Genomic DNA, 16550 nt, shown 5'->3' with positions numbered 1-16550 from the left:
TCAGATTTTATCTTGAAAAATAAACTGAAAATAAGTTTATTTCATCTTTGTACAGTAAATGACATTTTTGACATACTTGTGCTAGCAACCATGTGCTATTTCTTAGAAGGGAAAAAACAAAACAAGTATGTGAGGCTCTTTTAGAATAAATTATCCAAACAAAATCAGACAATGGCATATGACATTTGTCATGTCTGCTTTTCAGAACATAATCATAAAGAGGGCCATTTTTTCCAAATGTTACTTTTAGTAATAATTAACATTTACTGAGTATATTCTATTTGTCAGATGAGTTTATAGGTATTTTAATCATATAAGCCACACCACGATGCTATAGGTGATACACTATCACCTCCACTTCATATGTAAAAAAACTGAGGCACAGAGATGTTGAGTCATCTATCCAAGGTCAAACAGCTAAGGAATGGTGAACTCAAGCAATCTGACTGCAGAGCCCATGGTCTCACCACTATCTACACTGCTTAGTTGACAGCTTTTATCAATTTTTCACAAAAGCTTTCTTTGTCCTCTGGAAATCTGTCTCTACTGAGGTGCCCATTCTCCTCCTTTTTGATTTCCTGCCATTGGTCAATTATCAACTCATCTAAGTAGAGTCGGTGTTAGCATAATGATGAACTGCCAGCGCTCTAGGGCCAGACTGCTTGGTTTGGGTCCTTTGTGATTCTGTTTCCTTGCCCGTCCTGGGAACTGTGACAACACCTGCATCCTAAGACTGTAGTGAAGAGTCAATGAACGTGTGCGCAGTGCTCCAAACAGCACCTGAGATGTGGTGAGCACTCTGTAACAATTTGACACACACACAGACACACACACACACCCTTTAACAATGGGTTCAAAAGTAATTTTAGCAAGTCTTCAAAATCTTATTTAGGAAATCCTGCATTTTCACAAGGCTTGACATGTCACAAGAGATTTGAATTTTATTTGAATCATATTGTCAAATGTTTACAATATTAGACAGTCATAAGAGCTATTGCAATTGGTGGAAAGAAATACTAGGTTTAAACAAGGAGGGTTATTGGAGTACGGACTTATTAGATAAGTAATCAATGTCAATTAAATGTGCTGTCATGATTCTTCCCCCACATGATCTTGTTACTGAGATTTCAAGAGCAAGGATCCTCTGTCCTACTCCTACATCCACTACAGAGATGAAGAATCAGATTAGAGAGATAACACGTGCATGGTGACACACCCAATAAAGAGCCAGGCCAAATGCCACCATCCTTTCCCACTCTTAATCTCAATGCCATACCACATAAGGAGGGAGGGGGGGGGAGAGACTACTCCAATTTGGAATAACCCTTCATTCTTCTGTCCACCTATACTGTACCTATTTTCAAGGACCTGCTTCCTTAGGAAAAACTCCTGAGCATCCCACAAAACTGTGAACTATTTTGTGTTCCCTATCATTAATTACCCATATATTACACTGTTTTGTCAGTCATCTTTTTAGCTAAGACTTCTTTAACTAAAGTTATATGCAAGCAACTTAATCTCAGCAGCCACATTCATGGCTTTCTCTGAACCCTGCATATCCTCTAACACAGCACCTTGCACATCACAGTGTTCCATGGAATATTTTTTGTTAATGATAATCATCACCAATTCTAATAATAACAACACTGCCTACCATTTACTGATCCTTTGCTAGGCAGAGTTGTTTCTACTCATGTAATATTTCACCTCATCCTCACACAAGTCAACGAGGTGAGAACATAACCTCCAGTTTACAGCCTAAAAATATTATCCAAGATCAAAAGCTAAACCATAGAGCTGGGGTTCATCCCCAGCCCTCTTTTGGGCTACCCACAAAGCTATCCGTTGTAACAAAGGGGCAAGACCACTAGAAATCTCACTTTGCACACTGCTTTAGAGACTAATTTCTGAGTGTTCCTTCTACATCAGCCAAAGGTATATTTATTTCCCAGTCCTTACGCCTCAGGAATATCAGGAAAAATAAATACCTATTAAAAAAGGGATTTAGACCTTCTAATCCTTTAAACCCTTCTATACTTAAGCCACAGAAATGAAAGCTGAAACAACCAAATATAGAAAAATTAGTTTGCTTTTCATCAGCTGCATTATTTTTCCCTTTGTAACACTATTAATTTTGCTTTTAAACAATAATTATTCCTATGTCCAACAAGACCCCTAATTAATGATCAAAATGCCTTGTGGTTCTATAAAACTTCGTTCCAAAGCACTTTTATACACATTGTCTCTCCATTTTTATGAGCATCCAGATAGGAAGGCATGAGGAAGGGCTGATTATAACAGGCCTCAGAACAATTCCGTCCCAGCCCAAGCCACAGAGAGCAGGTGAGGGCTGGCAGCCCAAAGATGCAAAGGCCAAAGAAAGGCTGCTCCGAAAACAAATGAAAACAACTAAAAGTGAAAGCTAAAAGCTAAATATTTAAATATTTTAAACCTAACTTCATTTCTAAATAAACGTGATGGCAGCATGTGATATTAGCAGACTTCCTATTGATAGTTTAGAACCCCGGCCCTTACCCAGGTCCACGGTTTCCATAGGAACCAAGTGTCTCCACCCTGGGAGACAAGTTAAAATAACACTCTGAATGTCAAACATTTCGGGTGCCCTGAAAGGCCCATTGTTCTGGATTGTGTTTCAGAGGTGTTCAGTAGAATTCCTGAAATGCCTTATCTTTCGGGCAATGTGACCGAAACCAGAAAAAAGCCCCATCTCACGACAGGTACCATGGGCACCTCTGCCAGGTTTCAGCCCAGGGACACAAGGTTGGCAGCCGACTTCCGCTTCCTGTCGTCCAAGCAGGAAGGGCTACGGCGCACAAGCTGGCCACCACAAATTTCAATATACAAACCAGGTAAATCAGCTCTTTTGGTCACAGAAATGGTAAATTCTTGTTGGTAACCTAGCAACTGAGCACCCTTTCCAGTGACTTTAAGAAAGATTTTTGACCCTGGTCTGCCTCATTCTTTAACAATTGGCCTTTACAACCTGTACTTAACCTACTTATTCAACCATGAGGCACTTGATTTTTTCCAGCTCCTTTGAAGTTTCACATTGGTATTCTCAGAATTATAATATATAATGTATATTTTTTTTTACCAAAAAGCAATTACAATGTACTCCATTTTCTCAACATTGATGGGATCACTGTGTCCAAATTCTGCTGAATGAGAAATGGGTTTCAATTAATCTTTAACTAGGACCACATTAGCCAAAAAAAGGTCATAAGCAAGAAAACAAGTTGAGAAAAGCAACAATGTGAAGGAAGATATTGATACAATACTCTATGAATTTCAACTCTGAAAACAATCAACGATTCACATGAAATACATGGTAACTTTCTAAATTTACTGCAGAGCACAGAATGTTTCTCACATTTCTTCCCATCCATTTCCCCAGTGGTACCACATCCCCTCACCTCCACTCACTCACCAGCCTATGGGGTAAAAGCCTAACTTTCACCTTGGTCTTGAAGTCCCTTCTCGATCTCATTTTAAATGATCTTTCCAGCTCTTCTTCTACTTTTCAAAATGAACCCTATAGTCTAACAATTCCACGTGGCATTTCCAAAAACTATCACTTGTCTCTTTCTGTCTCCTCACCTCCCTGGGCCTCCTTACAGAACGCCTTCCCCTTTCGCCTCCTGTCAAATCCACACTTGAAACTCAATCAGGGCATGAGCGCTGGACTCTTCTTCTGGGCCACCGTGCCATGAACTGCGAGGCCACTTTTACAAGTCCGCTGGCCTTTGGAATCTTCCTGCTCCAATATTAGATGGTCTATAAATAACATCTTCCTATTGCCTTTCTTCATAACCTCAGCTAGAGTTCTCTGCAATTTCTAATATACCCAGGTTGTACTACTCCCATTAAACTCAAATATGTCTTATCTTCCTTGTTACAATTTCATCTCTCTTACTCGATTGCAAGCAGCTTGAGAACAGAATTTGTGTCTAATTAATCTTTTTTTTTTCTTTTACTAATGCACAGCAACCAGCAGTTTTATATGCCCAAGTGTTTGTTGAATGAGTAAATGAATAATGAATACTCTAAGAGGAAGAATAAGTATAAAGAAGATAGTTATTGTAAGCTTTTTCATGTTCAGTCAGCTGCTAATAACAGAAAATTAACTCACCTCTGCCCTCCCGAAAAAGTATGAGTATATTGGGCAATTAAGAAATAAAGACTTGTAAAAATAATTACAGCCAAATGGTTATTTGAATGTCAATCTATAAGTGGCATTTCATACAGTGGATCATTCTTCCCTGAAACAATTTCTTCACTGGCCTCCAGAGAGTCACCCTTTTTTCATTTTCCTTCTCTTCTAGCTGTTCCTGGTTCCTCATTATCTCCCTGACCTCTACGGACTAGAGATCTCCAGGACCCAGGCCTTGGACCTCTGTCTGGACTTTTCTGTCTACACTCACTCCCTAGATAAGCTCAGCCAGTCTCAGGGCTTTAAATACTTTCTCATAGTGGTGACTCCCAAATTCATATCTCCAACTTGGTTCCCCTTCATCTAGTTTTAAAACTGCTGGCAGTGTAATCCTGTTAACATAGAAATCAGCTCTTCTATTCAATTCCCTCCCGTGTCACAGGAAAAGCCAAAGACAGCACGGCGACCCCCACACCCTGCATGGATTGAGCCATCCCACTTCTCCTGCATGTCCTGCTGTTCCACCCACCTTCACTCTTCTCCAGGCACACTGACCTCCCATTTCAGGAATCTGGCAATTTCTGTTCCCTCTAACAAGCATGTTCTTTATGAGATAACCCACTTCCCCACTTCATCAGATTGTGTTGAAAATCCACCTTTTCTGTAGAGACTTCCTTAGACATACAATCTAAAACTTCAACTGCTCACCCAACATTTCCATCCTCCCTTGCAACTTTAGTTTTTATCCTAAGCATTTACTATTATCCAACATACTACATATTTTATTATTTATTTTGCTTAATGTCTGTCTTGCCCATTAGAATGTGATTTCCATAATAAAGAGAGAAAGTTTTGTCTGCTTCGTTCACTACTGAATACCAAGAGACTAAGAGAGTTCCTGGCACATAATATACAATCAGTAAATAGGAATCATGTTTCTATTCCAAGCACTTCTTCAGGAGGCCAAGGTGTAAGGATCGTTTGAGGCCAGAGTTCAAGACTATCCTGGACAACATAACAAGACCTCATTTAAAAAAAAAAAAACTTTTTAAAACTAGCTGGACACCTGTAGTCCCAGCTACTCAAGAGACTGAAGTTGGGAAGATTGCTTGAGCCCAGGAGTTCAAGGTTACAATGAGCTATGGTTACACCACTGCACTCCAGCCTGTGACAGAGCGAGACTCTGTCTCTTAATAAAAAAATAAAAAATAAGTATCATATAAATGAATGAATTAGCTTACTAAACACAAGAAGACAGACTTCTGTACATCAAATATAGAAATGGTCAGTTAAAACAGAGCTTTGCCTTGCTCATATATCAAAACAAAAGCCAGCTTTTATAGGGCATACAGACATAAAATACACAGTTTTAACTGAGAAAACTTCTTATATTTCATTCTAGGTCTAAATTTCTATCACCTTAATATTTTAACAGTCAAGATATATAATAAAGCAAACTAAGGCAGGGATCTTCCATAATATTCTACACTAATATATTAGGAAGACAGTAACATATATTAGAAAGTGACATATTTGATATAACAATGCAATATTTACAGAAAACCTGAAACAAGTAAATCACTTAAAATCACATTAAGATAAATCTTCAGAAATAATAATCCAATCATCCTATATTGCAATCAAGATACTTGCCCCCAAATGGCATGTGATTTGCTTTTCTTCCCCAATAGCTTAAAAAATGCACAAACTAATAAGGAACTGCGGTAGTGAAACAGTTACAATAGCAATGTAATACTTTATGCCTCCTCCTTGACCCAACTTATCAACCCAAGTTACAAGCAGACCTGCCAAAGCACGCAGATCTCAGCACTCCTACAGAGAACAAAGCTCAGGACTGTTTCCTCATACTGCTGGCTGGCTGGGATCAACTAAGTTAGACAAATTAAAAAGACCCTTACCCCCAACCAAGATGAATAAATATGTGATTGGATAGTACATTTTGCTGAATGAATAATAATAATGATAATGTCCTTATGTTATAAAGAGTTACAGAAAACATGAGTTCACACACATAAAATGGGGACATATTTAAAGCACTTAAACTATTTCTAAATAAAATATAAAAATGAATGTAGCCACCAGCTTACATTTAGATATTATTTTACAGTTTATTAAATGCCTTTATTTTTTTCCACTTTGGGGAATTTATTAAATATTTGGACATAGACCAGGATTTGGCAAACTACAGCCCATGGGCGAAATGTGGCACAATGCCTCTTTTGTAAATAAAGTTTTATTGGAACACTGCCACACTCATTTGTTTACATGTTGTCATGTATGTTTTTGGCTACAATGGCAGAAGGGAATAGTTGTGGAGACCACATGGCATGCAAAGCTAAAAATATTTACTATCTAGAAAAGTTTGCTAACCCTAAACATACACGATCTCATTTAATCCTCATGTCACCCTATATTCAGAAAGCTAGGGCTCACAAGTAGTAGAGTCACAGCTCAAACCTATTACCACAATAACACTATTTGTCCCTCAATGCCAGAAAGACAAATGCTCTAAGATGTTCATTTCCCCAAGGTCATGTGGCAGTATAAGTCAGTCATACTCTCATAGGGCACACTGTATGAACAACCATACATTTGTCATCAGACAATTAACTTGATTTGGATACAGTCTGCGGTCACTGAAGAGTTCTAGGACCAACCCAGATAACCCCTAAGAAGGGATCTACAAATCTGATCCTTTGTAGTTTTAAAATTTGGCTCTGCATCTGAATCATTTGGAAGCTTTTAAATATATATACTTGCATATATATATATATATATATATATATATATATACATATATATATAGCTGCATCAACAGCTAAAATGAATTAATGGATGGATAAGCATTAGATGTATATTAGGTCAAATTAGTAAAATGTTAATGGTATAATCTAGGTGGTAGGTATATGTGTTCCCTTAAAATTCTTTCAATTCTGTATATTTCAAGATTTTCAAACTAAAACATTAGAAAAGAAATTCATTGCTTATTTACAACTAAGGTCCACTGAATCAGAATATCCAAAAATGATATAGGGTATTTTATTTTTTAAAAGCTCCTGGGGAGATTCTGATGCCACACTAAGTGTGGAAATTACTGCTAGACAAAGTGTCATTCTCCATCAACAAAAATAATCATTTAGCCTAGCAGTTCTCAAAGTATGGCCCAGGGACCCCTGAGGTTCCATAAGATGGCAATAGATTGAATGCACAAGCAGATATGAACATCAATCTGTCTTCTATTAAAATCTGGTATTAAAGCGAGCTTCAAAAGTATAAAGCAGTACCACCCTCCTCACTAAATTTGTTTTGGAAAGTATTGGTGGTTTTTTCCTATTAAAAATGCTATGTTAACATGTAAGGGGCCTGCTATTTTGATATCATTAAATATTTTTAACATTTATCATTTTAAATTTCTAATATGATAAATATCAACTGGTATAACCCACATAGACGAAAGCTCTTTGAGGTCCTGAAAACAAATATTTGAGAAATGTCAATCCAGGTAATATACAAGAGGATAAAAAAAGCTCAAGTTCTAGGATCAGAGGTCCTGGATTCAATTCTTAGCACTAACCCTGACAAGCTGAATGACTCTGACCACGTCAATTAATCTTTGGCTTCAGTTTCCTCACCTGTAAAATGGGTATAATACCTACCTCAAAAGGTTGCTATGAGGAATAATGAGGATAAACTTTGAGTAGTGCCCAGCACCTAGTAAGCTCTAAATAAATGCTACCTGTTGCTCTTGTTACTATTATTATTCAGATGAAAGCCCTTAAGATGAAACAATATTTGAGGATGAATTTTAAAAACTAAATTCACATTGACTAAGAGTCAACTATTCAAATTTAAGTCTCAGCCTCCAAAATAAAACCACCATAGGCCGGGCACGGTGGCTCACGCCTGTAATCCTAGCTCTCTGGGAGGCCGAGGCAGGCGGATTGCTCGAAGTCAGGAGTTTGAAACCAGCCTGAGCAAGACCGAGACCCCCATCTCTACTATAAATAGAAAGAAATTAATTGGCCAACTAATATATATAGAAAAAATTAGCTGGGCATGGTGGTGCATGCCTGTAGTCCAAGCTACTCGGGAGGCTGAGGCAGGAGGATCGTTTGAGCCCAGGAGTTTGAGGTTGCTGTGAGCTAGGCTGATGCCCCGGCACTCGCTCTAGCCTGGGCAACAAAGTGAGACTCTGTCTCAAAAAAAAATAAATAAATACTACCATAGTCCTCCCAGCTTCCCCAAGAACTCTTCAGCCCACTAAAATTCCTTCATCCAGGTATACTCACCTTTTGGGAGCCCCTCAACTACCTCAGAGGGTTTGGGGACAGTCACTGACAGTTGGGGTTAAAACCATCAGCCTGACATGGTAAATCTAGTCAATATTTTCTAATTCTAGAGGGAGTTAGAAATCAGAGAGAGAAGGTGATCTCAATGAACTCACTAAACAATTCGTGGTTCCAAAAACTAGGCTCCAAAAGTAAATGTTAAACAGTGTATGGCAAACCAAGAAGCAAATTATTTTGGCTTTTATTACTGCCATTCTGCCAATCTAGGGTAGTACACTCATAAAGCAAATGATCCCGAGCTTTTATTTTTTTGCTTTGTAGATGTTTATCTTCTAGCAGCAGATCATACTAATCTCCTCCTCAATAACTTTCAAAGGCTCTCCTTTGCGTATTAAATAGCACCCATGTTTTAGCAGGGCGTCCAAGGCCCTCACTACCCAGCCGCATGCTAAATGCCTGCTTCCTTCCCACAAAACCCATTCTCCACCTTTCGTTCTAGCCACACCTAACTCATTGCTCCCTGAAAAAGCCAAATGCTTCTATGCCAGAATTTACTCAACTGCCTTTAACGGGTTAATTAAACGGGTTAATTAAACGGGTGATCCTAAATGACTTCTGTCGATCAGCCAAGAAAGGAATTGGGTGTACAGTATCAGAAACCAAGAAATTCAGGCTCAGTGTAGTTATATAACATGCCCAAGGTCACACAGCTAGTAAATGATGACACCACTACTCATATCCAGATCTGACTGACTTTAAAACCAATGCTCTTTCCATTAACTGTGCTATTCTGGCAAAGTTCAACACTAAAGGCTAAGTGAGAAAGCAAGGCTTACAAATGACCTTCTGAAGTGGGTGTAGCAAATGTCCCCTCTCCTTTCTCTCCTTCACCTTGCTCTGATATACTTGATAATGACTACAAAACTGATACATATATATAGAGTTTGCATAATCCAGAACTAAATAGCTACTACTACCCCCCTCACAACTATAAAAAAATAAGATGTGGCCTATTTATTTTTTTAATATGCAAGAATGAAAATGGTGGGGGAAGTTGTGGTGACTCTTTTGCGATTGCTACTCTTATATTAATGAAAACATAACCTCTAGATAACCTTGTTTCAAAAGCAGATTTAGTTCTCAATTACCGTTGGGATATCTGGACCGATCTCTCTGTGCCCCCCTGGAATAGGAAGCAGCTGTAGCATGAAGTTACATGTCTTGAGTAAAAGAACAAAAGAGAGAAGGGGACTTATGTCTTTTAACTGATAATAGCATAATTAATAGCTCCCCAAAATCACTCTGATGAGCTATTTAAACATCTTATTTGGAGATTACATTTGCTATAATTTTCTCAAATAGTTCCTTTATTTACATGTACTAATGAGATGAGCTAAAAAAATTTATATTTCTTTTGCAGTTTGTCTTAGAACTCTAAATTGCATCTCATAATAAACATAACTGTGTCTATTTATAGACTGTAGATATAATTGTAGTTGTAAAAGTAATGTAGATAACAATTATTCCCAAAAGGCTAAAATAATTAGGATAAACGATGCTTAATCACTGACATAAAAAGTATAAAGGTAAGCAGCTACCATAATTTGTGGCTCAGTTTCCCATGGAAGGTTTATTTCCTCTTCAGAAAAAGAAAAGGTGGAACACAGTAAGCAATATTACAAAAAGAAAACAGGAGCCATAAATGATGCTACACAATCTTCTTTCAATCCTGAACTATGTCCAGGTAAATAAAACCCTTAGACTAAACTAACAATTCAAACCTTCCTCAGCAATTCCTATACTATAGTATTTTACCTTTACTTCCCCATGGGAAACTGCTTGCAAACCTCTTCCATTGTTACCACCCTGGCTGGAGCCAGTACCTTCTCTCCCATGGACAACCTTGCATGGACAACCTCAACAGCACTCACTCATGATCACTGTAGTCCCTTCTCCATGGAAGCCAGAGTCATCCTTTAAAAACAGAAATCAGATCCTGCCTCCCCTCTGCACAAAATGCTCCAAGGCTCCCTGAGGGACGACACTCAGAGGAGAACCCCGACATGGACCCATGGACTGAGGCCCACGTATGCCAAACCCTCCCTCCCCCCCACAACATCCCCCAAGACCCCTTCACCCCCCACTCCCCACCCCGCTCCGGCCTCACTGGCCCTCTCCTCTCTCCTCCAATAAGCTTAGGTGCATTTCTATTTCATCTTTCCTTTGCCTAGACCTTTGCTCGACTCATTCCTATTCCTCCCTCAGAGCTGCTTCCTGAACCACCCATGTCTGAACCAGCACCCCCATCCTCCACTCTCTCACTCTCTACCCCTCACCGTGCTTTATTTACTCCACTGCACTTACTAATACCTTTGCTATTGCATGATTGCCATCTCTCTTTCTTTCCTGTTAGACTAAACTCTAGGATGGCAGGGAGGTTGTCACTGTCTTCTGGTTTGCCACCATGTTTCCGAAGCCCAGAAGTGACTGGCACAGGGTGGACACTCAACAGGTATTGGATAAATGAGTTCCAGCTCTGGGCAATTTTTCTCTCTTCTCTGAATGCATATAAAACTGGCAATTTTCACAGTAACCCAAAGTTGTACTGTTGCATTATACTTAAGCAAAGTGTTTTCTACTTATTTTGCATCCATAAAGTAAAAGCTAGCATTTTATTTACAAAATGAATGATGCTTAAAAATTGCTAATTGGGCTCTACTTTCAACCTGTTGCTATCTGTTAGAAAAGGGACAAAGTTATTTATATCATCCCAGTATATCAGCTATTATTTTGACATAGACATTCTCTCACAAGATATGATAAAACTTAAGATGACCCATCAGAAAAGATGAAAGAAAATGTTTCAGAAGTAATATATTATTCAGACAAACTTAAACATTTGTTTTAAACAATTTCCACTGACTTGGTTCCACGTAGTCTTCTACTGGCTCTTTGTTACATGAGTAGACTACAGGGTGAAAATAAAATTCAATATTGATTTTTAAAACTATGTTTACATTATCATTAACTCACTACCATCATTAGCAAATAACCAATAAAGTCAAACAAAACATACTATAATAGAGTATCTGCTATTCTCAAAAATCTGAACAAGAAGTTATAGCTTCATATATCATAAAAGAATTCCAAAGCATCTGCATTTATTCACTGAACAAATAAAATCAGGTAGCCAGGATAAGGCCATGTGCTAGGCACTATGTTTGTACATTTTAGGCTCTAGTCAAAATTTTCATTTTATAGGAATTAATTAACTATAATAATCACCATATTTTAACAAATATTTTGCTAGGCTAATGACTAGCTAATTAAGTCTTTTTAAGAGTACAGCAATTTAAAGCAAAAGGAAACCTGCCTGACAATTATAGAAATTAAAATACTCCAGGAAGTTTGGCAATTTATTGTGAAGGTGAAAAGTCTTTGAAAACTAAGTAGCAGCATATAATCACCTTCAAATTATATAATATCTACTGTTTATACAGTAGTCTATACTCCACTGTGCAAGTTTTTCTGGTGTCAATGAAAACTGTAACAAGAATTATTATTCCAAGGTTACATTATTTCTTTTTACTATTTAATAATATTAGGAGTCCTTTAAAAGTTTATATTTTATACTGAAAAGTTTACTGTTTGCAGCAATTGGAGCATAGATTCACATCTCCTCCTATCCTTTATAAACACTGGCAAACATTCTCTATACCTAGTGCTTGCTGTGAGAGCCACTAGAATTACTGCAACTAAACAAAACTGAGTACAATGCAAAAGTTAAGAGCTATAGGCCCTTTAACATTTTAGCCTAAGGACTAGTACAACTCAAGTGTCTGCCTATGTCGATGATTTGATTTCCTGCAACAGAATAAGTTTGTAGAACCCAGGTTCTATGTTATCACAAAGATGCTGCAACTGCCAAGAGGTAGTGGGGAGGAATGATGCTGTTGTCCTTAAAATACCTGGTTCTGCAGAAAACTCCCAGTAGACACAGGCTTTCAGGACACCACTGGGGAGAGCTTACAGGACACGTGGACAAGTCAGTTGTTCTATGGCAGTAGGCTAGACATTTCTTTCAATAAGAGCATATTTTAAGAAACGTGCACAAATTGGCAGTGAAGACTGTATCAGGTTTGAAGCATTTGCAAACATAAGGGCACTGAAAATTGTAGCACAAAAGCGAGAACTTCTAGAGTCCTTCATGAGGCCTGCCAGAGTGCTAAGAACGTACCAGCAGCACTACCACTTATAAACTATTCTGTTGGACTTTGCCCCTTTCACTTAAGCAGTTGCAATCTAAATTATGAGACACTTAGGGGTGGCGGTATGGGGATCATAAAATAAAACCTAGAAGTATTCAATGCTTATTTTTATGAACAGCTACAACACTCCAATTATTTAAAATTCCCATAATTAAAATGAAACATTGATCATTTTCAAGTAAATTTCAGTACTGAAGGATTCTGAATAGGAAAAAAGCCCACAAAAACATACAACAAATATATCATTTCTTCTTGTCACTCTTCTTTCTACACTCAGGGAAGGACAATGTTTCCATTTGAGTTAGCTCCTGTTCTAGCAGGTTTTACAAGGTTGAAAGACATCCAGCTGAAGTAGGCCAAGGCCAGTTCTGGATGCATCCTTTAATCTTTCATGAGATTTCATCTCATTCTAAGAATATGAAGCGAACTTCAGTGTTAAGGAACCAACTTCAAACAGCAATTCTACTAGCTCTTTTATCCAGCGAAATTTAATGGGACTTGTATTTAGGTAATTTATTGAAATCTGGTAAATCCATCCTGACTTATAAACAAAATTAAACGACACAGGCCAGGTCTTCAGGATTTCAAGCACTTGTGCAAGGACAACGCACTTGTTCTTAAACCAAAAGCGCGTAACAGCACACACTGGTGCTTCTTGTCTGGAGAAAAGCCATTAAACCAATAATAAAATCGTATTTCACGTACAGAGGCATCTGAATGATTTGGGAAAAGTCAAGGGACACGAAGTCATATTTAAAGCGAGTGCATAGCACGCTCAATACCTCACTTACAAAGTTGAAGTTCCCAAGTGCAGTCGGGAAGTTTGATGAAGGCCCCCGAGGGAGAGGACCTCCATGGGCTCCTGATAATCTGCAGAAGGCCTAGGTTTGCAAAATCCTACTCAAATGAACCACCCACGACACCGAGAGGTCAAACCGCCCCTGAGACTTCCAGCAGATCCAGATGTTTTGCAAATGTTTAATCTACAAGTAAGTCTGGCCCTTCCACGTTTTTAAAAAGAGCACCCAAAGGCAACAAGTCAAGGTAAGCCTGTCACCTGCCCCAAGCAAGTCACTAAGGATTAGCTGGACCTCTCACCCTGGAAGGCCTAGGCACGAGGTGCTGCCGGTGCCCCAAGGCTGACCCGCCACTTTCTGCCACGGAGGAGGTCTGCCTCCACACCTGCCCCACTTACTGTTGCTGGACTTGAGGTCCCGGTGCAGGATGGGCACGAAGGCCTCCTCGTGCAGGTAGAGCATGCCCCGCGCGATCTGCACGGCCCAGTTGACCAGCACGTGCGGGGGGATGCGGCGCGCGCGGCGCGGGCCGGTTGCGCGCGGGTCGGGGGCGGCGTTGGCGGCGGCCAGCGCGCGGTTGAGCGCTCCGCCGCGGGCGAACTCCAGCACCAGGCAGAGGTGCGGCTGCCGCAGGCACACGCCGCGCAGCTCGATGATGTTGGGGTGCCGCAGCATGGCGAAGAGCCTCGCCTCCCGCCGCACGCTCTCGGCCGCCGCCGCCGCGTCCTGCTCGGGGTCCCGGCGCGCCGCCTTCACCGCCACCTCCTGGCCCTGCCAGGTGGCGCGGTACACCTGTCCGAAGCCGCCGGCGCCGATGAGCTCCTTGAGCTCCAGCAGCTCGAAGTCGACGTGCACCGGCGAGCCGGGCCGCGGCGGCGGCGGCGCGGGCGGCGGCGCGGGGCGGGCAGCCGGGCGGCAGGGAGCCACGTAGTTGGCGGGGAAGATGCCGAGGCGCCGCTGCACCTGGCCGGCCCACCAGCCCTCGTCGCCCGACACGGCGGCGTCCTGCGACAGCACCTCCACCAGCTGGCCGCGCCGCAGGCTCAGCTCGTCCTCGCCGCGCGCCTCGTAGTCGTAGAGCGCGGCCCACAGCCCCGCGCCCGCCGCGGCCGAGGCCGAGCCGCCGGAGGAGGTGGACGACGAGGACGCGGAGCCGGCGGGGGCCGCCCCGGCCGCGGACACTGGCGCGTCGGCCGCGCCCTCGGCGCCGGGCAAAGCCATCCGGGCGGCGGAGGGCGAGGGCGCAGTGCGGAGCTGCGGGCTCAGCCTCCGGGGCGGCCGGGGGCGCGCATCGTCCGGCGGGGCGGCCGTCTGCGCCCGGGCTAGGCGAGGGGGGCACCGCGCTCGCAGCCCGCAGGGTTCAGAGACTCACTACCCGCAAGCCCTGGCCTCAGCCCCCGGTCCCGCCTGGCCGCCTCTGCTGCAGCAGCGGTCCCCGCAGCCGCGGGCGACGTCCCACCATGGTGGTGCACCGGGGCCTGCGGCCCGCCTGCCGCGCGCTCGCCCAGCCCCGGCCTGGGCCCGCCCCGACCTCCCCGCCACCGCGCCGGGCCCGCCCCGCCTCCGCAGGTCCGTCCCGCCCCCTGGGCCCGCCCCGCCTCCTGAGCCTGTCGCCTGCACCCGTCCCCCCGGACCCGTTCCAACCTTCCCCCAACGGCACCGAGCCGCCCCGCCCTCTGCAGGTTCATTCCGCCCTTCCTGACCGGCTCCAGGCGCCGAGGCCCGCCCAGGTTCCTAGGCCCGTCCTCCAGCGCCCTCCCCGCCCTTCCCCCGAGCGCGCCGGGCCGCCCAGGCCTCTCCAGGTCTAGTCCACGTCCCCAGCCCGCCCCCAGAGCCTGGGCCGGCCCGGCCCCGCGTCCGCTCCGGAGCCTGGGCCCGCCCCCGCCCTCCCGAACCGGCGCCGCAGGTGCTCTGTGCCCTCGTGGCCCGGGAGGCGGAGCCACCAGTCAGCCACTGTTAAGTTTTCGGGAAAGTTTAAATTAAGCCAAGGTTAAGGCTGAAGGAGTGGACTCCTCTCTAAAAAGCAGTGAGAGCAGGTCCGGGAGAGTAACTGGGCATCCAGAACACGCTGCAAGACAAATTGGAGCGCGGTTCCAGACCTGGGCCATTGCCTGCGCCCGGTCACCAGGCTGCATGCACCTGAGCCACAGTGCATATCGAAGCTGACCGCGTTACAGATCACAGCGCGGAGTGAGCCCGGCTTAGTACAGTCTTTATGTCTGCTCAAATGACAAAAGACCCTGTCTCCTTGTGACCCACAGGTTTGGGTTTAGGAGGCATTGGCAAGACTGGGTGCAGGAGATTGACAGGTTACTAAGGCAGGAAATGTGGCTAAAAAGATAAGAGTTCAATTATAAAAATTCTAAAAAATTAGATTATCCCGTAGTAGGCCAGAATTTCCTGAAATGTGGGGTCCTATACTATTTTTTTTATTTTAGCGTATTATGGGGGTACAAGTGTTAAGGTTACATATATTGCCCATGCCCCCTCCCCCCTTGAGTAAGAGCTTCAAGCGTGTCCATCCCCCAAACGTTTGTCCTATACTATTAATGACAGGAGGAACTATTTTGGATAATGTGAGACTAGGTCATATAGTAACATTGAATCACATACTGAGAAATTAGTTGCTTTTCAGATTTCCTTCAGTCTCTTAGATTTAACCATTTATCAGCTGTGTGACCTTGAGCAAGTTACTTTCTCTGTGACTTAGTTTCCTCATCTGTAAAATAAGAATAGTAAAAAATAGTACCTACTTCATAGGTATTTCATAGGGTGGTTGGGAATATTAAATAAGTTCATAGATATACAGTGGGCCCTACACATCCACAGATTCAACCAACCATGGATTGAAAATATTTTTTTAAAAAAAATAATACAACAATAAAAATAAGAAATAAAAAACATAGTATCAATATAACAACTATTTACGTAGCATTTACATTCTATTAGATATTATAATTAATCTAGAGATTTAAAGTACAGACATACCTTGGAGATACTGTGG

General features: G+C 42.4%; 1 protein-coding gene across 2 annotated transcripts in view; it reads right to left on the bottom strand.

The window, feature by feature from the left end:
- The window catches only part of MAP3K21 (mitogen-activated protein kinase kinase kinase 21), a 53607-nt gene extending 38560 nt beyond the window's left edge, over positions 1 to 15047 (bottom strand). The window contains exon 1 of one of the 2 annotated variants that reach the window (XM_075995468.1): positions 13945 to 15047. In XM_075995468.1, the coding sequence (XP_075851583.1) occupies positions 13945 to 14767 (823 nt within the window). In that variant the 5' untranslated portion in view covers positions 14768 to 15047. The remainder of the gene's footprint in view (positions 1 to 13944) is intronic. The other variant, XM_012738325.3, reaches the window with a different exon arrangement.
- Positions 15048 to 16550: the final 1503 nt, after the last annotated feature.

Source organism: Microcebus murinus, chromosome 19 (genome assembly GCF_040939455.1).
Source record: "Microcebus murinus isolate Inina chromosome 19, M.murinus_Inina_mat1.0, whole genome shotgun sequence".
Classification (NCBI taxonomy): domain Eukaryota; kingdom Metazoa; phylum Chordata; class Mammalia; order Primates; family Cheirogaleidae; genus Microcebus; species Microcebus murinus.
Note: the sequence above shows the minus strand (reverse complement) of the source record. Positions and strands in the feature narration are given on the sequence as shown.